Source organism: Oxyura jamaicensis, chromosome 5 (assembly GCF_011077185.1).
Source record: "Oxyura jamaicensis isolate SHBP4307 breed ruddy duck chromosome 5, BPBGC_Ojam_1.0, whole genome shotgun sequence".
Classification (NCBI taxonomy): domain Eukaryota; kingdom Metazoa; phylum Chordata; class Aves; order Anseriformes; family Anatidae; genus Oxyura; species Oxyura jamaicensis.
The window spans coordinates 60,342,888-60,370,555 of NC_048897.1; the positions used below are offsets into that span (position 1 = coordinate 60,342,888).

The following is a 27,668-nucleotide window of genomic DNA, read 5'->3' on the forward strand; positions in this document are numbered from 1 at the left end:
CAGTTATGTATTATATAATGCAGCACATCATTATATAGCTTTAAAATGTCATCTAACATCATTACAAATCAATATTTGAAAAAAAATGTAATTTATATTTTCATAATTCTATTAGAAGATCACAAAAATTAAGAACTGGACTCAGACTGGACTCTAAAAACAAATGCCTCAAATTAATGTATTTCTCCAAAAAAACTGCAAAATGTACTAACTGTAGAAAAATGTCAGCAATAAAACATTATTAGAAGCATTTAAAAAATGAGCACCAAATTCTTGGCTTTGTTATCTCAATTCAATTCTACCAAACATGACAACAATGTTTTTTCAGATTGCAATGATAATCTCTTGACATGGCTTGGTACATCAAGAAAATTTGAAAAAAATTACCTCTACAAGCCACTAAAAACATTTGCATTAGCCACATGTTCATGATTTTAAAATAAATAAGTCATAAATAACAATAGGACTAAAACTAAATAAAATTGAATATGTATTATCTTATTGTATGTGTATTATTTTTATTGTTTTTCAAAGGATAGATTGCTTTGATGTTTTTGGCTCACATTCATACAAAGCTCTCTTCCATATTTGTGCATAACAGGAAGGAATCCACAAGTCTGGGCTTTACTAGCTGCTGAAAATCTGAATCTTCAAGTCCATCAGGACTCATAACTGCTAGTCTTCGTAAGGCTGCCTACAAAAAAAAAAAAAAAAAAAAAAAAAAAAAAAGGAAAAAAAGGAATCCTGTTAAGCTTGACAAAGTCTTCATTGCAGGAACTTATTGTAACAATCTCCAAATAATAGCCAGGACTCAAAACTAAACAATACAGGCTTATGGACGCTTTCGCCAGGCTGATCTCTCACTAGTGTCTACATCTGTCAGACGAATCTCCCCTCAAAATCAGCTATTAAATGACAACTCTTTCTAAGCATATTACTCTCAGACACAAGGGGCAAGAACAGTTTGGTATTAAAGGAAAGAACACATGGACAACAGCTAGAGCTCTTCTATTGTAAATGCATCTCTGATTTGCTGCATGTCTGTCACTCCCTCTGTATCTCAATGCTATTCTCAGCTTTTGTCTTAATTGCTGTCTGACTCAGAAAGTGTCTGCCACTGGAGTTTTACACGATGCCTATGAACAGATCTTTTAGACAGAAGTGTAGTATAAAGAAGGCATTTGGGATCCATTTGGAAACAAGTAAAACTACCAGTTGTTAGGATTATGAAAGTGCATAATACAAATTACTTTGACAATACTGTTGTGTTTAACCTCTCCCTTTCTAAGAAATTACTTGTTTTGCTCAATAGAATAAAATATACAACTATATACCTTCTAGCAACCTGACACTACAGATGCAACTGAAAAGCAAGCTAGTTTTCTTCAAGAATAAAAATTGTCTTCAAAGTAGTAAGGTCCAATAGTTGTGATCAGCTATCCTTGCACTGTTTATCATTGCTACATTAACAGAAGAATTAATCACCTGCTTCAAAGTACACAAAAAGTAAACAACTAAGCTAAAACCACCAAAAAATACAAGCATTTGGACCTCAGTGATGATACATATGAGCCTGAGGCAGTATATTTGTCTCGAGCACAACATTTTTGCCACGTTTTTCAGGAAAGTGCCATTGTGACTAAACTATCTGGAGAAGTGCTGAGATGGACAGGCAGATAACACCTCAGTCAGTAGACATGACTTCAGGGAATGTGCAGCACTAACTCAGTGAGACAGGGCAGTAGAAAAGTCAGTCTTGTTTGCTGCCATCACTCTGTGGCCTCTGCTCAAGCCATACAAGATTAACCAGTATTCTCAGCACACATGCAGAATAACAACAGTATTTCTTATGGTCACTTTCAAACCCCCTTCAACATGAATGAGTCCTGCTTAAATGAACAAAAACTTCTCCTATACACATACAAAGCAAGCTAGGTCATTGTAGCTTTGATTAACACCAAGATTTATTTTGGCACTACAATAACATTATTATACATATTTAAAAAATAATAACACTGTCAAGCAATATTTTTCACCCATGTCCCCAGAGCACTTTCCTCTTGCAATATACTTCATGAAATTACTCAACTCCAACAGCGGGCTGGGGTTCACAGTCTATGCAGTGTAGGGCCAGCAACTAGGACTTTTCTCCTAAGTAGAGACAGTGTTAACCTTCCGTTAGCCACTCCTTGGCTAAGCTCTATGTTGTCTTAGTGACTCAAATAGAGATAAAAAAATAAAACAAATAAATAAATAAAATAGATTGTAGTGAAAGCAAATCTCCATTACTCTCTTTGGCCATTTTATTTAATTATTTGTATACATATATATATGTATGTGTGCACGCGCACAGAGAAAGGGCTACTACCTCTGTGATTCAAGGTTAATTTCAGCAAAGATATCATCAGAGAATGGAATTTAACAATTATTGAAGCGTTAAATTACAAAGTTGAGTGCTCAACAATACGAAGTTGAAGACACTTTTTACACGTTCACGTAAATCTTCAAATAGAGGAAGAATAACTGACACTGTACAGGATTATACTTATGGGGAAAAGCAGGAGGACCTGACATGAATTTAAAACATATTTGCAATACTTATGCATTTTGAAGTCTAAAGGGCTGGATTTTATGCATTTTGCAGGATAAACATGATAAAAAGGTACCTACCAGACATGCTACTAAAACAGAATCGCTGTTATTTCTTTCAGTTGGTGATCGGCAAAGTTTAATTAGGCGAGGAATACCTGCATGCACAAAAGAATAATGGGATAAACAATTCAGAAACACAAACTACTTATCTGAGATAAAAGGATAAAAGACCTTTAACAATAATAATAATAATTATTATTATGTTCCTTACCAAATATTACCAAGATGGTATGCAAATACTTAAGAGACTTTCCATGGAGCTAGCACTTCACAATTAATACTTGTAAATTGTAAACAAAGAAACGTATTGTTTTTAACCTCTGTTGCTCTTTCAGAATGAAAATCTTTATTCCATTTCTTCCCCATCTATCCTCCCACGTGCCTTTAAAAAACTCCAGCCCAAAGTACATGTTATCTCCCAGTAGATTCAGCACATCTGAACCTGCTCGGATCCAAGTTTTCTATTCATTGATGGATACTGCACAAGGGTTTAAGTAAAGGAATGTGGGAGGTAGCACTGTTAGTTGTCACAGTCTGACACACCTATGCATTGAGTGGAAGCTGCATCTCAGGCTCCTCTAGGAAAATGAACCAGAGGTTCATCTAGCAGAACCTCCTAACCCTCTGAACAGATTTTATAGGGAACCTGTTCCACAAACTGTACCAAGTGAGGCTAAAAAATAAAAACAGCTCCTCCTTGACAGTTCCTCCCTCTTTTTCAATCTCATTAAGCCAGTGAGACATCCTTACAGCTGAGTTTTACAGCTGCATCTGCCACTTCAGGATCTCGGCTGAGTCGTGCCAGTGTAACCGCAGATTTCTGTTGGACTCGCTCACAAGCAGCAACTTCCGCTCTATTTCCTGAAGACGATCTTTCAAAGAGCATTTCCATTAAAAGTTGAATACCTAGAAGGATGTAAGAGCCATTGTTAACCTCTTTCAAGAATAAATAAATAAATATATAAATAAAGCCAGTCCAAAAAAGTAAAGAGAAAAAGCAAGTTAGGTAAATAGAATTACTGCCTGAATAGTACATGAAGAATGCATAACTGTGGGCTTCGACTTTGCCATCAGTATTTAGGCACATGTGATCTGTGTGAAGTTTGTTTTCACTAAGAAGCTACTGAATTTCTGGAACGAGAAAATGCAGTAGCTCTTCCCTCTTCCATTCAGGCTGCTTTGAAACAGCCTGACTGGAGTGCAGTAGGTAGTATTTTACATTGGATAAAAAAAATATTTATGAAAACAAAATGATTTTTTATTTGCTTCTAAACTAATCTAAAGGTAATCATTAACCTGAAAAACAGTAGGAACTTATTTCAGGTTTCTATGTGATGTTTGAGTTAAAAGAAAATAAAAGTTTTTTTTTGTTTGTTTTTTTTCAGTTTACGTATTTTTAAGCTAACCTTTAAAAGCTTCTGTCTCAAACTATTTGAAGTAATCTGCATTCTAAAAACCCCTGATGAGGGAAATGATGAAGTTCTGCTTCTTGAAGTGTACTGTGATTACTCTTCATTTCAGAGGAAACATCACCCATATCAATTTTTATTTTTTTTGATCAATTTACAGTTGCCTGTAGGATTTGATACTCTTATTGCAGCAGGACAAGACCAAATGAGACTGCACTGATTTATATTTTCTAAATTATTTTAAATGTAAGGACAATTATGTGCCATTAAACTCCATATGCCATTAGGCATTCAGATTACTTTAGGTAGCATCTGAGGATTTTAACAGTTGGAACATTTGCATAAACAATTAAGAGAATTAGCACCAGAATCACGCAGCTAGATAATAATCAATTGACATACCAAAAATAAAAAAGTTGGGAAGAAAACCCATCGAGACTCTGTAAGATTTGAAGACCGCTCTCAGTAGCACATACATACATAAACCTGGCTCCTGACCAGCATCTAATTATTATAGTGTTAGTCAGACACAGAAGCTTTTATACACGAGAAGAGTGCCAACCCTTCTAGAAAGCCTGGGGGCAAAAGCTTCTGTGTGGACTTGCATGAAGTGTATAGACAAACTTTACTTTATCAGATACATACTTCCATTAATTAAATGTTTCACTGAGGGAGGATGGGACAGAACACCTCTGCTTTCTTTTGGGAAGGAGAACAGGCTCTTTGGCACTGTATACTTCTTCTTTATTTTGGTCTAAGTCATGCTTACAGCTCACCAGTGGTGTGAGTGCACACAGATCCAATGCAATCTGTGATGAATATTCAACAACTTGCCCAAATTGTTCCACAGTTATTTGCAAATGTTAACAGCGATGTCCTGGTCCTACAAAGCACAGCATGCTTGGCTGTCTTTTTATGATCTTTCTGCACTTGTGGGAACATGATCAAACAGCTGTCAACAAAGCAGTTCATGGTGTGCTCAAGGAAATAGATACGCAAACTACATAATCAACTTGTTAATCAAAGAGGAGTGCAAAAGTTTCCAGGACATATCTGGATTGTGGGTGCTAACAACAGAAAGTCAGAAAAAAATATAACTTGAACAGAAATCACCAACAGGGTATTTTCTATCCAATCTGATAATTACAAATACCTACAGACCTGAGGCAGTCCGGGTCTTACCAAGAGTTTCTGGGAAAGACTCCAGGGAGGGAAATCTCATGCGCCTGCACCAAGATGTCCAGAAGCATGCACCCAACTTCTAGGAACACAGCGAGTACGCTTCACCAAGAGCATGAAAGAAACCAGCATATGGACCCAAGTGACCCCTCTCCAGGACTGGCCCTCCACTCTCATGGAACAAGGACGTTGTGTAAGAAACCTACGTCCTAACCTACCTGTCTTCTCCCCCTTACTGCATTGTTTTCTACATGGGACAGGGAGGTCATATAATTTGTAAAATTGTACACATCTCTGATGGAAGTGCTTTGGTATCAAAATCTATTCAACCTCCCCATTTTCATTAAGTCTCAAACAGCAATACGTTTTCACATGCAAACACACTTTAGCAAGGATATCAGGTGCACACTACCTCTATGCATACATGGATTCCATCTAACAAATGATCCTTGCCAGTCATACTTGCATGCACACAACTCAAATTCTCCATTGAAATATGGAAATAATAAACAATTAAATCCAATATTATATAAGAATTGACTATTTCAAGATCCGCTTTCTACATGGATGCTGAAACCCATTGTCACAAGATTCAAATAGATCCAAACTCAAAACCACTGCTACACAAACATTAATTAAAAGACTGTGGAAGGGATATGCCTAGGACAAAAAAGGTAATATATGTGAAGCTTCAAAAATAATTGAATGTCTCCTACTGAAGGGAGAGAAGAAAAAAGCTTACAATATTTCTTGGCCATGGTATTTGTTGGTAAGTGTATTAGTAAGGCAGTTATTTCTTCCACAGAATTATTAACCTAACTGGTCAGACTTCTGGTAGGCCCATGACACCTAGTTCTTTTCAACATCATGAATTTTTGGACAAAGGACTGCTTGAAAAAGAAAAAAATAAAATAAAAGGCAACTGCTGTTCAGTAATAAAAACAATACATCAAAATTTGTACCTCTGAGTACCGCTGAACAAAGGAGCAGAAACTATACATGGCTCTGTATCAGATGATATCTTTGATATCTTCCAATGTGTAAGAATTGATACACAGTGTATTTATAAGAGTAAAAAATGTTGAAACACTTCCATACTACCTTGCGTTGTGCATCTACAAACGGCATGCACATACATGCAGAATCAGCAATGTGGCCTTACATGCAAAGTCTTCTAAACCAGTGGTAAATTATTTCAGTTACACGGAACCCTCCCAAGGACTCATTCTGCACCCTGCAGCAATATGCAATATCCAACAGAGACAAGATTCAAAGTGAAGTATTATTAGTGAAGTTTTTCTCCTCTACCTTGTAAATAATCCCTTCCTTTCAAACATTCTCCACAAACACATATAGAATGTAATTCAGCCAAAATACATACCATTTCCTTGAATGATTTCTGAAGCACATTGATCCAAGACAGACATGTTTGCCAATATTGTTACCACCTATTATTAAAAAGAGAAGGAAATATTAAGTATGGCGTTACATTCACAAACACTAAATAGCATAAATTAGTATGGCAGGAATATGGCAAAATCAGTAAAAATTAAAAGTGTTCTTGTAGGAGAACAGTTGATTCCCACCTCTGATTTCTCAGGGGTCTCTTACGTAAGGCTGACAATTGAAACCAAGACAAGAAAAATAACGTTTCTTTTTCTCACACTCCTATACTCGTGCAGAGAAGTAAGTCATAGAGTTCTACGCAGCAGAAAAAATGTTTTAGTGGTCAAATCAGAAGAAAGAAGAAGAAAAGCATTTATATATATATATATATATATATATATATATAAAGGCCTGGAGTTCTACAAAGAATTCAGCCAAGAGCTGCCCTTGCTCAGGAGCCAGCCCTGCAGTCCCATTCCAGCACAGACAATGCTCACAGGACAGGTTAAGGACTAGCACATACTGTACATTCAGTAATGGTACATTACTGCTACCTTTCTGCTTCAGGGTTTGGCTGAAACCTTGAGGAACACTCACAAAGGATCTGAAGATTTCAGCCATAATTCAAATGATTATTTAAGGGGTATTTTTCAGTCTCAAAATCTTATTAACATGCACAGAGATTATGCGCACTAGAGCACTGTCCAGCCAGAGCTGGTCCTAAGAGTCTGTTTATACATTTCCTGAGCTAAGATCAAAATTAGGTTTTGCACCAAAAGAAGCACATCGTGAAATCACAACTTATGGAATTTCTTATCCAAAATAGTATTAACTGTTTTCAACATTAGGTGCAATGCAGCTTGCTTTAAATGATGAAGCAGCCATTGACAGAGATTGGATCATGTAGACGTGTTGGCTTTCAGTCATTCCCTTACTGATTTTGTATAGCTTCTTTCATAAATCCTGCACAATAGTCTTTTATACTTTAGTCTTCCAATTAATCGCTTCCTACATGCAAATACATCTCATTATTAACAGGATTTGTGAGAGACCAGATAATAAATGTGACATATCATTATAATACAAAGTAGAAATTATATTCTTCCTTAAAATGTTCCTATTTTCTAGTTGAGAATACTAATCAGCCTCAAAAATAATGATCAATCTGAGAACTGGTTATGACTTAACTGTATAGCATTTACTCACAAACAAGCAAACTTCTTAGACAGATGTAAGTAGATCAAATCACAGTTCTGATCTCACTTTGCCATTTTAATAACAAGGATGACTCATTTTCAATGATGTGACATAAAGGTCTTCCACTTTCGAAGGCAGTGTTACAGTGTCATCTCTCTGAATAAATGTATGTACTTAGCATGCAAATGAGTTGCTGAAACTCTAAAGAGTGACAGGTAGAAATACGGTAACTCAGTCTATGTCTATGTATTTATTCCATATTAATTATTAACACTGTTTCAGGCAGAGTGTATATGTTTTCTCATTCTAAATTATATCCTGTTAATGAAAATTACTTCCTCTATGCAGAATATGTACCTCATGTGGCTCTCTAAACCACAGATGAAGAATTCAATTAACCACAATTTGAATATGTGCCAATTATTCCACTGCTTCAAGTTATTTTGTCTAATAACTATTTTCATATGTAAAAATATTTTGTGTATATCTTTTGACACCAAAAATTATTTGAGTGATGGTTACATTTATACTTCAGACTCCTTTGTGTTGATTACACAGCCCCTTTATTTTTCAATGTATTTATGAACTAGTCTAAAGGTTTTATATGTAGCCTTGTCCAGAAAGGTTTATGTAGGACCCTTCTTATCAGTAACATCCAGGGTTTACCTAAATTACCTTTTAACACCTTAGGATTCTAAAGGCAGTTAAACTATAGATTAACTCACGTCATATGGATAGATTTTCTTTCCCCAAAATGTCACATTTTCCTGTGATGTAAACAAGGTAACCATGAAATAGCATAACTAACACATAAGAGGCAAGCTGAATAGAGCTGACTTTAAATTTTATATTTCTCCTATATTTGCCTATTTTAGAATTCACTATATATGCAGCTTACATGAAAATTTCCTCTGTAATAGACACCAGAGTTCAAGGAAGTTTAATTCCTTGATGAACTCTCTAGGGGAAAACAAACTTGTATGTAGACTCATTTTGCTTTGAAGAGCAACACTTCTTTGAGCACTGGTATTAATGAAGCAAGATTTCCTTTGGATTTACAGTTGATTGCAAACCATAAACAGAACTTTTCCAGCAGCATCTCTCCCAGCGTAGATTCTTTTTGTCTAATGAAGCTTAGGCTCATGCTGCAGTCTCTGTCTAAGCCTTTCTTTTCCCATTATCTGTCCCCAAATTCCAAAAACCCTTAGGCAAGTTTCTCAAGACAAAAAACAAGCAAACAAAAAAATAAACTGTGAAGCCCTGATGATTTGTTAAACCAGTTCAGATGTTATTGTAAAACATGGAGCATACAAAGATTAAAGCTATTGCCATGGGGAAAAATAGATGAAAATTTCTAGAAAAAAAATGTTGATAGCAAAAGAAGTGAAAGAATTTTGAAAGAATTGAAAGAATTTTTAATTCTTTTAGAATTAAAAGAAAATGAAATTATTTAACATGGGATCTCTAGTATTCCACTGCAATATTCAATATCAATTTCATTGTTTTTTAAAGAAATATCTTGAACAAGACTACTCTCCAAGATTATAAAGGACTGGCACCTACGCTGGGTTAGGATTCTTGGAATTTCTCTGGATATTTCCCTGGTAGCTCTAAAACCATGGGCAGATGCTAGTTGCAGAGTCAGGCATCTCAACAAGTCTAGATCTCTATCGGATGCACTAAGGAATGATGCAGAATTCAGCCTTGCAATTCATGAGGTGCATTGGAAAGGGGTTATACAAAATAAGTTAATAAAAGAAATAAAAACCCATAAACCTTGTTCTGTGGTTAGATGTGCCATCAACATGACAACATTAAGTGTAGGAAGAGGAGGAGAAACTCTTGATGAAAAATTCATCAAAAATTGCTTATCAATTCAATTCATCAAGATTATTGCTAAACTATTTAAGAATAGTCCCATATGGAAAGACAGACATTTTTCTGATGCTGCTTGGAGAAGGTAAAATGACTGACCGTACAATTCAGATCTTTCCACTTTGTTACTAGTTTAAAACTGTGTCTGTTATACTGTGCCTGAAACCACTAGTCTGTCTCTCTCTCTTTCACTCTCAGGAGAGAATAATATGCTATATTCCGAGGTACAGAAAACACTTAGGACAGTTTTGGAGGAACTGAAAAGTAAAAATACATTATTGCACGTTACGAGAGAAAATTCAGATATGCAGATCCCATGCAGGGCAAAGTAAGTAGTAGTCTACATCCAGATCTATGTTCATCTAAACTTATGAAAGTTTTTAAAACTTTAATTGATTTTCACTGAAGAGCTTGCTTCTCTGTAAAGGAAAATACAGAACTTTTACAAAGCAATCATCAGGATACAAGCAGAAAAACAAATCTTGCTACAAAGGACCATTACAACGCTCAAGCTGACTTCCTGTATTCACAAGATCTTTCTTTCATTTATGTGACTACTTATCTGTGTAAGATATATTTCAATCAGTATCATTTTTAAGCAAGACTTTGTCTTGATATGATGATATGATACAGAAAATGCAGAATCTGCCATTTCCCCATTTCGCTTAATATTTTTCCCCTTGTGTTGGTTGTAACTGCTTAATTTTAATATTTGTTTCTTCTTTTTTTTTGTTTGTTTTTGTTTTGTTGTTTTGTTTTTGATTTGGTTTCATAGCTCTTTCTCATTCTTTCTTTGTGCCATATATTTACCTGAGTTCAGTGTCTAGCTAGTTACTTCTTAATCTTTTTGGTAAATTACACTGCCTGAGCTCTTTAGTTCTTAGTTTTTCTTAGTAATAAATTGCCTAAGACACATTTTTGAGACATGACATGAAAGCTGAATAATTCCAGTCAGTGTTACATGATATGCACTAGGAAAAAACCCACCACCACCACCAAAATACAGTAGAAGAGGCCTCTGAGGTTTATCCCTGTATTCACCACCCAGCTGTTAATATGTGCTATGCACTGCCCACCTAAACCACGCCACAGTGAAAAGTAAAACACAACATGCTAGGAAGGGAATTGTCAGAAATGCTTCTATTTTAGCACCTCTAGAACAGGCACCAAATTATCAAAATCTTAATATGCACCTACTCCCACTGGGATTAGCATGATTTTTCACAGGGTTAAACTGAGACTAACGAGCTCATTTTCAGAACTTAAAAACTATACTTAAAATTAAGAGGCATTCAAAATTCACCTTTAAGCCATTTGCTGGTGAAATAAGTATAGACATTTTTGTTATTTTTGAATTTAGCAAGAGGGCTCCCATTTAGATCCATGGAAGTGTTCTCTATTTAATAAATAAATACACTTAAAAATAATGGAGATATTTCAGACTTTCAAAAGTCAGTACAGCATCATATGGCTAGCCTCACAGTTGCCCTGGAAATTAAAAACCTGACTAAAATTCACTATTTCTAAGAGCAGAATAAGCAAGCAGATAATAAACACAGGCACACCCACCTGCAGTGACAATGTTACCCGTTGTTATAATTGGCAGTGTTAATACCATTGGTTACTCCAATAAACAAAATCTACTTTTATCATTTGAAAAGCGTTTTTAGTTCCACACAGTTTTCTTCCACCCCTCCTTTCATACACTGAGTTTATGAACAGTGAACCTTCCTTTTCTGTGGTTGACTTTGCACTGAGCCTTAGGAATTACAGAACAAGAGTGGGAGAAATTTGAGAAACTATGGTTAAAAACCTGTAAAATAGTGTTCAAAACCTCTCAAACCTCCATCCAAGTCAGCTTGGAGATTCTCCTGCTTAAATAATGTAACGACTAACATCATAACAACACTTGTCTTTCTAAACAAGTAATGGTGACTACGGTTCACTAACGAGTAAAGAAAGGTACTGGCCATTTATTGCAGAAGTGAAAACTAACTCAAAATGCTTTGTTATAAACTCAGATACGCTGAGAACATAAATCTCAAATGTGTTAGGTCATAAAGAGGTTTAAACCTAAAACCCACAAAGAAACAGAAGGCTTCTTTACTGCTTGAGATAACCTACCATGAACAGGAGATTTAAGATGATCTTCAAATGTTTTAGTGTGAAACCAGCTATTCAGGAAGAAAAATACAGTAGGATTTGGAAGATGAAAGCACACATTTCAGCCTGTTAAAGGGCCAATATCTTCCACATTTGAGGCTTACTTACCTCATTTAGGGCAAGAACAGATATCTGGAAAGGTGGAAGGTGTGATGCTAATCTACCATTGGTGATAATAAAAGCACAGTGTTCAGTAAGAATCTCAACATAAAACAAAAGGCACAAGATCAAAATGAGCATTACCAAATCCTTTAATAAAGCAGCAAAATAGATTAATACAGAGTTGCTAATCTTCTTAGTTAATTATGCCTTTAAGGCTGATCCATTCGTTGCTAAGTAAAATTAATTTTTGCTACATACTATAAATGTACTTGGTAATTGATTCAAATTAATGATATAAGAATAAATCAGATTGTGTCTGCAAAGTTAGATACCTATCTTCAGGAAGAAAGGTGCATCTGACAACTAATCAGAAGCAAGACAGTCTTTGTTTCTGAATGTAAATTAAAAACATTCGTGATTTAATATCAGCCCATGAGGAGACAGCAAAAGAGTATACGTGGCATGGGACAACTTACAGTCATTATATAAAGTCTAGTTAGAAAGACCTTTCGGGATACTACTGGAGGAAAAACTTTGCTAGTCTGTAGGAAATTTCTCTGGGATGTGATATAGCCATGTCTATGGCTGAAAATTCAGCTTTCTTCCTGGAAAAAATGAGGTGACAAAATACTTTGTCAAACAGGGTCTTTCGGCCACCTGATTGGAAGAGGCATAATATAATAAAATAAATAAAATAAAATAAAATAAAAATAGCAGTTAGAGACAGGATCTGCTGGCAAAGTCCAGGTCTACTCTGAGGCTGTGTCAGGGAACCATAGTCTGGGAATGCTAAGGCAGAGCATCAGAGGCTAAAACTAAAGGAATCTTCCGCTTCGGTATGACAGATGTCTTTACTAGATTTTTATTTACTTTACTTTATACCGCTGACTAAAAAAGCTAAGAAGTAGGCAGAATAACCAGATTCTCATGTATTTTGTTTTAAAGAACCACACTGGAAATGCATCCTGCATTTAGGTCACGTGGTGAATGGGCATGTCCCACAAACCAGGTCATATGGCAGATGTCAGAGGCTGTTTCAAGTCTACTATCTCATTTTGTGATGAAAACAAGACAAAAGCAGCAAAATGCACCCAACCATCTCTGACTTGTAGCTCTGTGATCAGTACGGCCTGCTACAAAGTCTCCTGTTTGTGGTTTTTGCAGTAAATAGCACCAGTCTAATTGTACTGTGAACCTGGCAGGCAAAGACAAAAAATAAAAACTGCAATGAGTCGTGCTGACATAGCATATTTCCTCCAGAGAGGCGTTACACTGAGCAAACGTACTGTCTGCCCAACTTCTGATTAAACAGAAATGCTGAGAAGTTAAATTAGTACTCCAAAATCTGAGCAGGGACGATATTAGGAACTGATCCAAGGAATAAAGCCCTAGCCACACTGAGCTAGGAAAGAATAGCAAAGAGTTCTTCAGCTGACACGAGGATTTTAGGATTTTACTCTTCCAACTGTGCCTCTTGTTTTCCATAATGATGCATGTTGCCTTATACCGCACCAAATCTAAATCCAAAAGGCAGAATTATAACTGAACAGGCATTTCCTCTCAAAAAGATTTGTTTAAGAGATTTAGTGCTGGACCCCTGAAGTGTAACAATCCATAACGCTGACCACATAAAAACAGGCAATGCACTCACTTATTTTTATATTCTTAAAATTACTGTATGTGCAAAGACAGAGACAACCAGTTAAAAACAAGGGGGGGTGGGGGGGGGGGTGGGGATGACAACACAGAACGGATGGACAAGAGGAAAGCAATTACAGTCTCAAAATTAACCAGGATATCAGTGATATAATGTCGTGGTTAAAGTTCAGGGAAAGGCATGTGATTTTTGGCCTAATTTCCATTTTTACATCCTATTGGCAGTCTTGTTACTTGTTTAATTTCTTAATTGTATTTTTTAATAACTTTATTATGCTACGTATCACCTATGTTTCAAGCTATATTCATTGAAAACATGTTTTCTCAATGTGATGTAGTAAATACTAGAAAGGATTGCACAATCTTAGTATATAGTTTGCCTAACACAGTTCATGGACCTACCTGATAAAGGCAGGTCACCAACCTTTGCTCCTAACCCTGTCACTGGCTGCTTGTGTACCATGCCGTAGGTCACTCAGTCCCAGGGTATCTCATGCATTTATTCTCTGGGAAAGACCAGCTGATGGTTCAGTGGTGGAAGGGATATTCCTCTCCTGATCCAACAAGGAGAGGGAGCTCCCCTTCCATTCTTTTTTTTGCTCCTACAACTTCAAAAGCATAATTGAGGAGGGCTCTTCATCAACTGCCTTCCTCTGTGACCAACGATGATTTTGTCTCCTGTTTCTGTGAGATGTAGGGAAGGTGGGCACCTAACGTGGACTGCATGGCTCAAACGCCATTCTGAGCCCATGTTCTTGTTAGTCCATGCTGGCTTCCAAACATATGGGAAAATTTGGACAGCAATTTGAAAAAAAAAAAAAAAAAATGGAGTCAGAAGTTCCAGTCTTCATAAAAAGCAGAAACAAAAAACAGTTGGCAAGAAGCAATAAGTTCCTCAGTATTCAAGAAACTCTGGTTGAGAAGTAGTACTGTGAGCTCCTGTTATTCAGGCAGGGACTTTCAAAAGTCTAAAGGTCCTGTTAATATTTTTGTTTAAAAATTTCCTTTACTGGAACCTAGGCAACATTTGAAAATCTGGACTTCTTGATCTTAAAGTAACATCCATCTCTCCTCTCTTTTTGACCCTGCAATCTTCCATGTGAGAGGAAAAAAAGGAGGAGGGGGGGAAGGCAACAAAAGGAAAATAAATGCCCTGAAAAAAAAATCAGGGATCAGAGAAAAGGATCTGGAACCTAGAGGAAGAACAATATTAAAGGGCTTCAAATCTTAACTGAGAGAGAAGATCTCAGCTTCAGAGCCTGCAATATCCCTCACAGGCCAGGAAAACCAGAAAGCATTCAGCAGGAAAAAATAAAAATAAAATAAAATAAAAAGTAACTATTTCCATTTTCTCCTTCCAGTTTAAAAGCCTTTCTCTACCTAAAACTTTTTTGAAAAAAAGTCACTTATTTTAGACCTAGAAATAACCACTTTAAAATTGATGTGTTCACTCCACATTAATTCTTTGTCTGTCTGAATAACAGAAGATCAGAAGCTGTTAGACTTTACCTCCACAACTTCACAGGTAAGGTGAGAATGCTAGTAACACTGAAGAGACAAGTGGGAATGCAGAGAGAAAAAAATATATTATACATAAATATACTGTGCACAAATATACATTTCATATTTTTCTACCTAGAGTCTCAGATGATTGTTAGAATAAAGGAGGCCCAGAATGACAAGAGTTTTGGTTAAAACCCTTCTTCTGACAATGCTTTACTTCCATTAAGACATCTGACTGTATATATTAGACAGGTATTATACTGCATAAATTTAGGTATATGTGCCTTTCAAGTAGAAGTTTTCCATTATCCCAGAAAAATAAACAGCAAACAAAGAGGTAGCTGCAGTAAGCAATAAACAAGTGGCACATTCATATCTATTTTGACCCAAAACTAGAGGCTAAATTGTCTGGAAATCAGAGCTTTATCTGTCAACTCCCATACCAAAAATTTTGTTATAAAACTAAGCAATCCAGACGTAATACTGCCTGTTACTGAAGCAAGGCGAACTGCTATAAAATTGACAATGATTATCTTCTTTATCAAGTCCAGCCCTCAGTTCATGGTTTCTTACCTGATCTAATCTAACACTGTCTGCGAAGTGAAAGAGGAAGTCAGTCAGTTTTCAGATAGTGAAGATAAGAAAAGTTTGTCATTATTTGTGCACAAAAGCTTTTCAGAAGTCAAAAGACAAATTACTATTGGAGGAGCCTAAGCAGGAAAATACTTTCTGCAGTCAACAAAGAATTCATCTGACAACCAGCTCCTGAGCAGAATGTTATCTACTTATACCATCATGGAAGGTGATAACTAATCAGTGCTAGCTGTCCTTAGAAAGGCCGTATGGAAGGGCATATTGCAACTTTAAGATGATATAAAATTGCACAGAGGGAAACAAGACTCATTTTTCCTTTCTTGCATATCAACCATCTTTCTCCCATTTTTGGCTTACAATGAGCATGCTTCATTCTATTTTAGCAAATTAAAATTTTCTTAAATCAACAGTATAGAATGTATTACCAAATTAAAAATGTGTAACAAAACTAAAGTAGTGCTGTGTTTTTTTTTTTGTTTGTTGTTGTTGTTGTTGTTTTCCCCCTCTAACCAAGCCTATGTTATCCCCACTGCAACAACTAGGCATGCAGCAAATTAAAATGCAAAATATTCCATAGAAGTATGATAATTGGCAGAACTTGCCCTTTAATATACCACTAAAACAAGTATGCTTTTGAAAGGTGAACAATCTACTCAAATACATACTTGTTCAGGACTTAAAAGGAAGAATTCTCTTAAGGCTGTTACCTTATCAAAACTGCTTGACTAGCAACACTGACAGCTCTTAAAGTCAAGAGAAGCAGCACTTAAGTTCCACCTGAGCAACCGGTGCTCAGTAACAGAGCAACACACAGGTAGCATTTCACAGTCCCATTGCTGCAGAAATAGCAGCTCAGCAGCTAGGAGACAGCTCAGAAACTTACTGTGGCACATCACAGAATCAACCACACCTTCCTGACCTGGTGTTTCATTCCAGGAAGGAATGCAAGGTGTTACTAGGGATAAAATTTTAATTCTCGGAGTGAAGCCATTCTGAAGTTTTCTGTTATTCTAGGTAATGAAACGTCCTGCAACCTGCAAAGCTGCAGAAGGCCTCTAACTAGTCTGTTACCTAACAAAGTCGTAAATGTTTCTCTGAATGTACGAGGAAGGCAGACAAAGAAAGGGCTTGCTATGCTACCCACAGAGCAAATTGCAAACTCAAAGCAGAACTAAGATGAGGATGTAAATAAATAAGGAAATAAAAATAAAAATAAAAATAAAAAAAAAAAGAACATGAAAGGTGAAAGTGAAAAGGAAACACAAAACTATATCAGCTGCACTTGCCAGAAGAACTTGCAAACCATCTACCATGCAGTTAGGACGTGATCCAGAGCCTACCGACGTCAATGGGCTGAGGATCAGATCCTTATTCAGCTCTTGGAGCTAATTCCTCTTAGAACTGAAAATTGTTTATTTAGGTCTCAGTCTCTATTCATATCTTAATTATCTCAGAGCTTTGTCCAGCCAAATATTGAATACCTCTAAAGAGGGAGATTCCACAACCTCTCTGGTTCTGTGTCAGTGTTTGGCTATCTTTTCGGTGGGGGGGGAGGGGGGAAACATCCTAGTATCTTAGAAACATATGAATTAGCTATTTTTTTTCTTGAAAAATTACATTCAAAGCTGCCACCTTTCTTAATTTTCATAAGCAACATAAACAGAAAGAAAAAGCCATGTGTCAGAAAGATCAAAAAAAAAAAAGGAAAACAAGAAAGCAAATCAGGTTTGACTATGTGAAAACAGACATGGAGCTGAAACCAGCTGACTTTTGCACAAATGTGCTCAGACACGCTATCTTGCTGAGAAACTGCTCACCTGATCTCGGGAATATGGAGTATCCACTATGCGTTTGTCTGAACATGCCGCTAGAAGAATCTTCATTGCATTTAACTGGAGCAGCATTTCACAAGCCATGGTATCAAAGAAAGTAATATTGGCAAGAGCTGCTGAAGCCAGAAGGAAAACTTCACCAGATGAGGCTTCTTGGCACAGTTCTAGGAATGCAGAGAATAAGCTGAATAAAAGTCATCCCTTCACTGCAAAAACATGTTTGCTTCAAAGCAACACTTAACCATCTGCAATTTTCATTAGCAATCTTAATATCTGACCAAGAATAATTATGACCAAGTTCATAATATGCAAGACAAAAAAAAAATCCTTTTAATTTGTGGCAAAAATATAATATATCACATTTTAAGGTGTTTTATAAGTTATTAATGTTAGGCACCCTTATTTATGCTTGTGTGTCTGGACACCAAAAACAGGCAAAGATGGAAAAAATGAATCTAGGCACCAAGTGTTTCCTAAGCATTCATCTAACTAACAAGATGATCTACCTAGTTTATCATTCTACAGAGAACGTTCCACTGAATGTTGTTCAACCTGCAATTTGATATAAATAAAATGAAATACAGGAGGCAGAAGGCTGACAGTAGGTGAACCATAAGAGAATAATTCTGCCATATATCCTAATATTTAGAACGAGGCACACACATCTCTAAACTTATTTCTTTGTAGTAGTCCTGCATATTTTCGAGCTTCAGTAAGAAGTGCTGAAGACACAGCTGTCTCCTGCACATGTAACTAAGATCTGAATCACCTGGCAATTAGATTTCATCATGTTTTAAAAATTAAACATATTACAGTAATTCAATTACTGAGCTATAAATATTACAAGGACACTGGTGTGTGATTATGGAAAAAGCTCTCCCAAAGTTACACACGGTCTATTTTTAATGCTCACATATCTTGAGAAGAGTATGTGTTACTAAATTCATGTGGAACTTGAGCATTGAGAATCAGGGAAATTCTCCACCTGCTAATCCCTTACGTTGGGCTATTCAGGTTCTCCTTTGACTGTGGTACATCGTGATAACCTCTAAAAACAACTTAAGTCCGTTTAGGTGCCTCTAGTAGTTTAGCTACAGCAGTATCAGGCACAGCACTGGTTAATTCCACCCACTGGATTCCAAGAAGGTTCGAGGCAGAACCTTCAGTATTTATTGCTGGGCAGTCTGGTCATTAGAGCTAAAAGTGTTTCCTTGACTTCTGCAGCACTAGCTCTGGGAAAACCTAAGACTGTTTGAGCACATCTCATATTAATTCCTAGCCACTGCAGGATCCTCCAGCAGTAGCACTACTACATTCTTTTCTTATTCCATTAAATAATAAAAACATGAAAATTGAAGTGCTCTAATTTAATTGTAACCATCGGGCTCAGTAGAGAAATACCCAGGTAAAATGTAATGATCATGGGAAATCAAACTAAATGGCCCAAACTGGACTTTCTGACATGAAGCTCTGAGAAAATCTGAATGTCCAGAGAGAGAACACCTGACTGAAAACCTCTAGTATTTGAAAGGGATAGGGCATGATGCTAGAAATAACAGATTCCTCTCTCTAGAAAGTCATGAGAAATTTCATCTTATTTTCATGAAGTATCCTCACTGACAAAAGGTTAAGGAAAAGCGTGGTGTTAACTTTACCTTATTTACATAGAGGAGATGCCTAGGCAAGGAAGACAGGAACTTTTATTTTCCCATAACAGTATCTATATATTATACTACATTATACTTTACTTCTGAAGTATCGTACAAATGTAGATGTAGTGAAGAGCAACTTTAGAAAACACAACAGCCATAAAGGTTAGCAACTATTAGAAACTCCATTTGAGAGACTAACATGGGACAGGAGGATACTTGGCTAAGTTCCTTCTGTGGCTTTAATGGTTGAATTTCACATGGATATTATTTTCTTACAGCTATGCATAACTTTTACTCAAACGTGGACTGGAGTAAAAAATATTAAGTAACTTCAGAATGTCGTGCTTCAGGGTTAAAAATGACCAAGTTCTTCTGTCTGGGAAGGAAAAAATTGCAAACATTCTTTTTACAGAATCTTGCTAATGGAAGAATCCTACCCTCAATCTGTCATTTTAACTGGAAAGACTCAGAAACTGCATAAAGAACTTACTAACGAGTGCTGTTACAATCTCTTCCATATTTTCCAGAAAGCTGCTGAGATGCTGAGTGAACGTGAGATGTGGAGATGTGATCTGTGCAATTACTGCTGCTGCTTCTGCATGAGTGGCTTCAGAATGGGTGTTATCAGTAAGAATGTCAGTCAGGCACAGTATCCCATCAACCTATGGAGAAATAATAGGTATAGATTGGAATTACTCCAAGAAATACTTTTGCAACCAAATAGGTGTTTAAGTCCTCTTTTCTTGGCTGTGGCTAAACTACTCCGTTTATTTTTAAAATTGACTTAAACCTGGTTGCACTTATTACATACGTTTCCATTTAGCAAATAGAAGTAAGTTCAACATAAAAGTTTGTCGACCAAAAAAAATCTTGCATTTCCTTCTCCCATAACGTTTGTACTGAATTGATTTTGGTCAAACAAAAGTCTCTTCTGATAGAAGTCTCACGTAAAGCACTATTCCAAAAATAAACTCTGATAAGCAAATGTTAACTGGTACTGTGCCGAAGATACATTTACATTCATTCAAGTGTGTCCTATTGTAAGACTCAAGCTTAAGTGTGCAGTAAGTTGTTCACAGGCAGATTTTTTGCCACATTTTACTGAATTTGTCACAAAGTAAACACAGGGTCAGAAAGTACCATGAAGGGCAGACCTGTCAAACTCCAGCTGATGAGCTAGCTTCCACAGGTGTCAAATTAGAACTAGGGTTGCATATTCAGAAGAGAAACAGAAACATGAGTAAAATGGACATGGATTTGTATTTTTAGAGTATTGGAATTAAACCAATTTATTATGCAGTTTAGGCAAATACATTATATATGCACACTTTATTCTGGATTATAGGAAACCCACTGACACAATGAAAGACTGCAACAGATAGCTTAATGGGATAGCTTAAACTGTAGAGATATATCATCTGTTAATAACCAACCCAGGAAAAGAAGGTCCTCTGTAGAAGAGGACATAATCTAAGAACTTCCAAGTTAACAGCACTATGTTTCTCCCCTGGTTTAGCATATTGCTGAATAATTCATCATATTGTCAAGTAGGTAGGTAGATGTGCTAAGAGGGAACAGAGAGCATGAAGATATAATGTCAAATCCACATAAATTCACTGATCAAAATCTTTATATGAAGCTAATGTAACTATAGGTTTATAGTTCAGTTTTAAATCAGTTTACAAATGATCAGAGCTTCTACAAGCTTCACTGAGCATCAGTTTTAAAGACCGATATTTTATTTATTTGAAGCTCTGAAAAAGTATTATAATTGTCTTACAAGTTACTTAGATATTTTATTAATACAAAGAGAAATTATGAAGGCTTAGCACTGAAATATACTTTAATTGTCAAACAAAACCAAATGCGTTATACACTCACCAGGAGTCTTTCATAGGCCTGTTGTTCAGATTGCATTCTCTGTCTATTCAAAGCTTCCTTAGAATACACTTCTTAAGTCCTATCTATTTTTTTCCACAAAGCATATTTAGCAAAATTCGTATTCACATTTTTGTAATTTATTAATAGAGAAAGTGGAGTTACCTTAATTAGTTATCTTGCAATGAGCATGAATTAAATTATTGATAAGCACCAACAGTTACTATGTTTTACAAGAAAAGCTTTCAGATTGATGGAAGCAAAAATCACTGTCTGGAAGATTATTCATTGGGATGCACTTTTTAATAGACAATAGACTATATCATTGAAGCCCTAAAAACATAAAGAAATACAAAAGAAATTATATCTCTATTTTTCATGCAGATTAGAAATGGGATTTTGTACAGAAACTGAAAGGACTAGCAAGAAGAGGAAGAATAAATTTTCAATACTAAACTTATTCTTGACAACCTTTCAACATTAATCTACCTATAGCAAAATATTTCCTCCTAGTTATGGCAGAATTCTACAGTTTGAAACAGCAGATTCACATAATTCTCTTGGCTTCAAGGTTTATTAATAGATCTCAGTGTCAAGAATTAATACATGTCCTCACGAGATGATTTAGTAGCCAATGTGTGCTAGACAATATCATATGCAAAACTCCTCAATTTTGTCACCTTGAAACCTCCCTATATCACACCTTGTCTGGGGTCTGACGGATGCTAATAACAGACAGAATAAAATTTTAAATATATTCCAAGGCATTAAAAAAAATTATACACACACTTCAGAAGAAGCTTCTTCTAAGATCTGGTAACAGGATAGAGGACTCTTCAGCCCTAAATTTACTGGTTGAAATTCACTTGGCCAACTCTTATTCAATGACCTCAACAAAATGATTTTGGAGTGGTTTTATGCTATTTCAGAACCAGTAATGGCTTATGAAAGAGGTACAAGTACAAGGTTAGATTTTTCCATCAGCACTGATTGTTTATATCTACACTATGAAATACAAGCTGCTAAAAATACAGAGTCTGTACTCAACTTCTAAATTACTTTTTTTTTTTTTTAAAGTAATTGTTTTTTGAAATGGACAGATGCTGAATTGTAAATAGAAGTGGATATATGTTTTTCTTCAGCATAAAGATAAAATTTATATTTAAGATCCATAAAGGCCAGCACTATTTAGTTTTCCTCCTTTCTATTCAGAAACCTGTAAAATAGAAACAAATTCTGCCTAAAATTTGCTGTATACTCTTTTGGCTCCTATCTTAAATATAGAAGATAAAATAATTCTGCTCCATCAGGCAACCCCATTTATAAGTGTCCAGCAATAAATTTTAAAATGACAGGGGAACAATCTAATAAAAGCACTTTAACATCCCAAAAGAAATTGCTGCCTAAAGCATTTTTATAATTAGCTTTCACACTGAAAGGAACTTTGGATGACTGCCCTGTTTTCTGTTTAATTTTGGTGAAGTAATCAGCTAAATGTCAAATCTGTTCATCACCTTGGCAATACAAAAGAACCAGTTAGCCAGATAAAGCAAATAAATGAATTCCATGAATGCAACAAGATGCTGTGGAGACCCTGCATTTGAGGAATGGTGTTCAGTAAATGCTTGATCACTAATGTTTCAATATGGATAACTGGAAAAATGCCAGGAACTTACATTCTTATAAGCATAGCTCTGTTACGTAAACTTCATCCAAGTGGCAAAATAAGTACGTGACCACTTTACTGCATAGATCAAGTCTTCTGAAAGAAAATAATTTATTTTCTCTGCAACACAAATGAATGAGTTCTAGGGCAGCCCTCTTTCTTCAGTATACCTGTTCTTCCTCTTAAAAATATTACATAAAACTAGGCATCTGCTAACATGGTTAAACTAGCTTGAATTAAATTGTAGCAGTTAATAAAGATAGCAGTACAGAACTTGCAATGAATTGCATTATTGACTTCCTGACTTGAAATACTACACGCGATACACATCTTAACTCTGTTCTCTGAAAGGAGGTTTAAGGCAGGTTTTCCAGCTGACTCTGAGAACCAAGACCTCTTCCCTTCTTTCCAATAATGCCTGTCTTCAGCTGGATAAAATGCTGCTGAAGGTCCTTCCTCATACAATGACTTTCTCCCACATTCTTGTTTGTCCTCTCAATGCTCAGATGAGCTCTACATATTGGTAAGTTTTCTCAAGACTTTTTAAAGTTCTCTGAATTGATGTCCCAAGTCATCCTGTTGACATCAGAGAGCCTCGCAGCTTTTTTCCCATCATCAAATCTGTGGATAATTCTATCCAGCCTGCTGCTGGGTGCCTCTGGTAAGCAGCACTAGCAGGTTACAAAACAAATTTTACAGGAAAACAGAAAAAAATGACAGAATAAAGGGGAAATATTGAGATCCAGATATGAGACAGTAAGCAGGAAAATAAAATCCCAACAGCAGAAGATGAATTTTGGGTGGATCACTTCTGAAACATTGTCTCAGACTTCTAAGACAGTAAGATGAGAATTTTGAAAGTAGAGGCTGCACCAAACAGTCAAGCACCAAAAGACCAAAATTGTGTTTATTATATTAGTTTTATCCTTTCACACATGCTGTATAGTAGTACCTCCCAGTTTGAATATGGAAGAGAATAACTAAAAGGAGAGATGAACATTAGCAGTCTGAATGGAAATAGCATAGCTAGATAACAACCTAAACACACTAGAATTTATAGGATGAGGAAGGAGAGGGAGAGAGAGAAAAAGAAAGGTAGGAAGGAAAAATGATCATATTTAGAAACTATTTGAATCCCTGGCTTAGCATTCTCTGAACACAATATACTTCACTCCCCAGACTGCTACATGAATCATGAAGTTGTTCCACTCTTCCACAATTCCGCTGAATATGGCATCCAGCAGAATCCACATACCATTATTTTGATGAATTGAACTCATGAAAATAATTCCTGATCATTAAGGCTGAAGTGTATCCTACATATTTAAAAAAAAAAAAAAAAAAAAAAAAAACAACTAATTTTGCAGCTGAAGAAGGCATACAATTCTTATTTAATTTTTATCACAGAATCACAGAATAGTCTAGGTTGGTAGAGACCTCCAAGATCACCTAGTCCAACTCTGACCTAACACTAACAAGTCCTCCACTAAACCATATCCCTAAGCTCTACATCTAAACGTCTTTTAAAGACCTCCAGGGATGGTGACTCAACCACTTCCCCGGGCAGCCCATTCCTGTGCCTAACAACCCTTTCGGTAAAGAAGTTTTTCCTAACATCCAACCTAAACCTCCCCTAGAGAAAAAATAAATAAATAAATCCATTTAATATAAAGTCCTCCCATCGAGGACACACCAGATATTAAACTGATAAGAACAGATACTACACTTGATCTTAATCAAAAGGCCGAGAATTGATGTTGAAAGAAACCAAGGAAAAGGGACCAAGTTTTACACCTTACCCTTCATATATGGTCACCTGCCCTGTGAAATACTCTGCAGATAAATCTGCCTTAGCTCCACTAGCTGAGAAATATGCTGATTTATACTAGCTAAAGAGCTGGTCAGCCATTTTTAAAGTGAGATGATATACTAGTAAAGTGACGCCATTAAAATGTCCACAAATACTATTTCAAGTAATCAAGGCTGCTGCAGCAATTCCATGGAAGCAGCACTGACCAGTAAAAAACAGTCTCATGATTTTTGGAACAATTGCTGTAAAGGAGCCATGGCACCTTATAAATATAAGCTATTCCTTTAGACTCCACACAATAGTGCAGAGCTGAATAAAGGCTGACTGGTTCCCGACACAGTAGTTTTAAAACTGCTGGCAATTGCCTTAGCTTTGTATTGAAGTTTGCTATGAGTGGGTTCTTTGCTTCATGGCACCTTCAACTCAGATTTCCCATTTAAACTTCCATCCTTCAGAATGTGGTCAAGCCATGGATGACGTATTTATTCTTCCCTGTGTTTAGCCACCAAGGGTCAATGTGAAGATTATCTAATCTATATGGGGAGTATCGTTAGGTGCATTAAGTAAAAAAAATCTCAACCTCACAAAAGACTGTTAAACTTCTCAGCCTGAAGGTTGCATTAAAGGTGACAATGCCTAAGTAGGAATGCTGCAGCCATGTTGTAGGAAGAAATGAACTGCAGAGCAAGATGAAATGAGTGAACTCTAGGTTGAATAGGAGTGAAAAGAATAAAAGTTATATAAACGTTTTCTCCCTTCTAAACCTAGGAAAAACGGTCACCTCACAGTGGACGTTCTTTGGCACTCAGAGAGGGTTTGAGCTTGTTGCAGATAAGATTTTTCAAAGAGGTAATGAAGAATACATCCTTTCTGTAGAAAGGATGGACAAAATCAGTAAGATTGACATCCAGACTTCTTTCTCGTCTCTGTTTCAAGGATAAGGAAATAGTTGGCTTTGAACTACCTCAATACTGAGGACTTAGATGAAGGGAAAGGCAGCCTTTTAAAGTTGTTGATAAAAGAAACCAGGAGCTGCACTGCTGTTAGCCTACCAGCTCACAACCGCCCACCCTTATAAGCACAGCTTACGCTGCTTCAAACTACCCTCTACAAAAATATGTGAATCCCCCAAGGATACATCCAGCTTTCTAGATATACTCCTCACAGGCCTTCAGTTCTGTAGGACAGATGCTGAGTGGCTAAAAAGGACAGAAGGAGAAGAGACTGAGAAGGAATTCACTCACAGTTATATAGAAGTCACCTGTAGTGCCGATCCTTCTACCACACCACTGTTGGTGTTTATAGTACCAGGATGCACTGGCAAAACAGATGGATAACTACTGACCATAAATTACTGTGGTGGTTTGAAAAAGTAAGTACATTTTTAATGGTCTTAGAATTCAGCATTTGTTAAATGCTTTCTCCTATTCTGTCGCATCACAGTAATGATTTATGTGTAATCTCAGGAGCATACAAGATTACGGGAGGACTATTTGTGTTCACATACAACAGAGTTAGAGATGCAACTCAAGTTATGTGACAGATGACAGAAGTCAAAGGTCTCAGTTTTCTTGCCTTGTATTTTGAAGAGCTGGATATACTGGCTTTTCTTTTAAGTTGCAAGAACCTATTTCTATTTGTAGGAATTTCTTGATATCTGCATTACGAATTCCAGAAAGTGTATGTTTGTTTCTTTTAAATAATGAATAAGGCTTTATATATTATACTTTATGGGCTGAATTTCATTAAAATGAAGCCACACAGACACAATAAAAGACTCAGCAACAAGATGAGAGGAACTGTCATGAGTTAGATAATAATGCTGAACAAAATTCTGGGACCTGAAGCTTGAATTAGGGAAGGACAAGATATAAGCAGTTTTCACATAGCCCTCATTTTTATTTACCCTGGGGGATCATAGTCAGAGGGGGAAAAAAATATAAAAAATAAAAATAAAAAAACTATTCCTATAAACAAACAGGGGCTCCAGGGTTATGCATAGCAGGGCACTCCAGAAAATGAGATGTGCTCACTGAAAAAAACATGCTCCGATGATCTAGTTTTAAATAAATAATGTCACAGACACTTCATGGCATGAGGGCATATTCTCAAACACCTGGTGTCTGGCATTTACAAACAAGAATACACTTTCAACATGTTTGATTATATTGTATCACTTAGTTTTTGGTGTGATATCATGAATTTTATTTTTAAGAAGTGTTACTGCACCTCTTCATGAGGAAAAAAAATAACACATGCATATCACATTTTTAGAGGATCCTCTTCATCTATTACAATAATGAGAAAGTGTCTCTATCCAAAAGTGCAGTACGGGGGTCACAGCCAGCAAATCAGTCATTATCAGCTAGTCCAACTCTTCACAGCATATTTATTACCTTAGCAAAAAGTTCCTGACAATCTTCCTGCTAGAAACGTGGATGTGTTTAAGGCAAAAACTTTCAAACCTTAACATGATAGGCTATCAAGTTGATAAAAGGGCTTATAATTAATAATCATAATTAATTATACATTAATTATGATTAATAATTATTACTGTAACTTCACATACAACTTCTCTCATCAGATTAAAATTCTTGAACGAGTCAGTAGAACACTGCACCATGAAGGCAGAAACAAACAAACCCATCCTATGCGCTGGGCATGGCAATGAAACCACCACAGCAGGAAAGAGAGCGTTCCATTAGAGCAGTCCGAGAGGGTGAATAAGCAATGGAAATAGCACAGGATGATGGTTTGCTTTTTACTGTTACTTTAAATATGAGATTCTGCAAATGCATTCAGAAACAGATCCTTATGTAAACATTTTTTCTGCAAATATTTATTTCAAGGGTCTCAATTTAGCTTAAAAATATCCATACTCCACACAATGCGAGGTTTCTACGGATTTTGAATCACATGTACACTAATTAAACACACCTGAACTGCAGGACACTTAATAGAATGTATTAAATATATACAGCAGCTTGTTCAAAATTAAAAGGTTTTATGTCTAAACACACATAACTGCCAAAAAGGTCTTAGTGCTTCGCCCGTGTTGTTCTCTCAAACTGTTGTTTTTAAGAAAAGCACTATGAGGCACCAAGCATTAAAAAA

The 27,668-nt window shown here is 36.2% G+C and overlaps 1 protein-coding gene and 1 pseudogene across 5 annotated transcripts in view; both read right to left on the reverse strand.

The window, feature by feature from the left end:
* Window positions 1–493: 493 nt before the first annotated feature.
* INSC (INSC spindle orientation adaptor protein) overlaps window positions 494–27,668 on the reverse strand; it is a 128,152-nt gene continuing 100,977 nt past the window's right edge. For all 5 annotated transcript variants that reach the window (XM_035328675.1, XM_035328674.1, XM_035328677.1 and 2 more), the window contains 6 exons: window positions 19,691–19,862; window positions 17,534–17,712; window positions 6,622–6,688; window positions 3,403–3,558; window positions 2,671–2,747; window positions 494–694 (listed from right to left, as the gene is read on the reverse strand). In XM_035328675.1, the coding sequence (XP_035184566.1) occupies window positions 566–694; window positions 2,671–2,747; window positions 3,403–3,558; window positions 6,622–6,688; window positions 17,534–17,712; window positions 19,691–19,862 (780 nt within the window). In that variant the 3' untranslated portion in view covers window positions 494–565. The remainder of the gene's footprint in view (window positions 695–2,670; window positions 2,748–3,402; window positions 3,559–6,621; window positions 6,689–17,533; window positions 17,713–19,690; window positions 19,863–27,668) is intronic.
* Window positions 24,388–24,500, reverse strand: LOC118168718 (annotated as a pseudogene).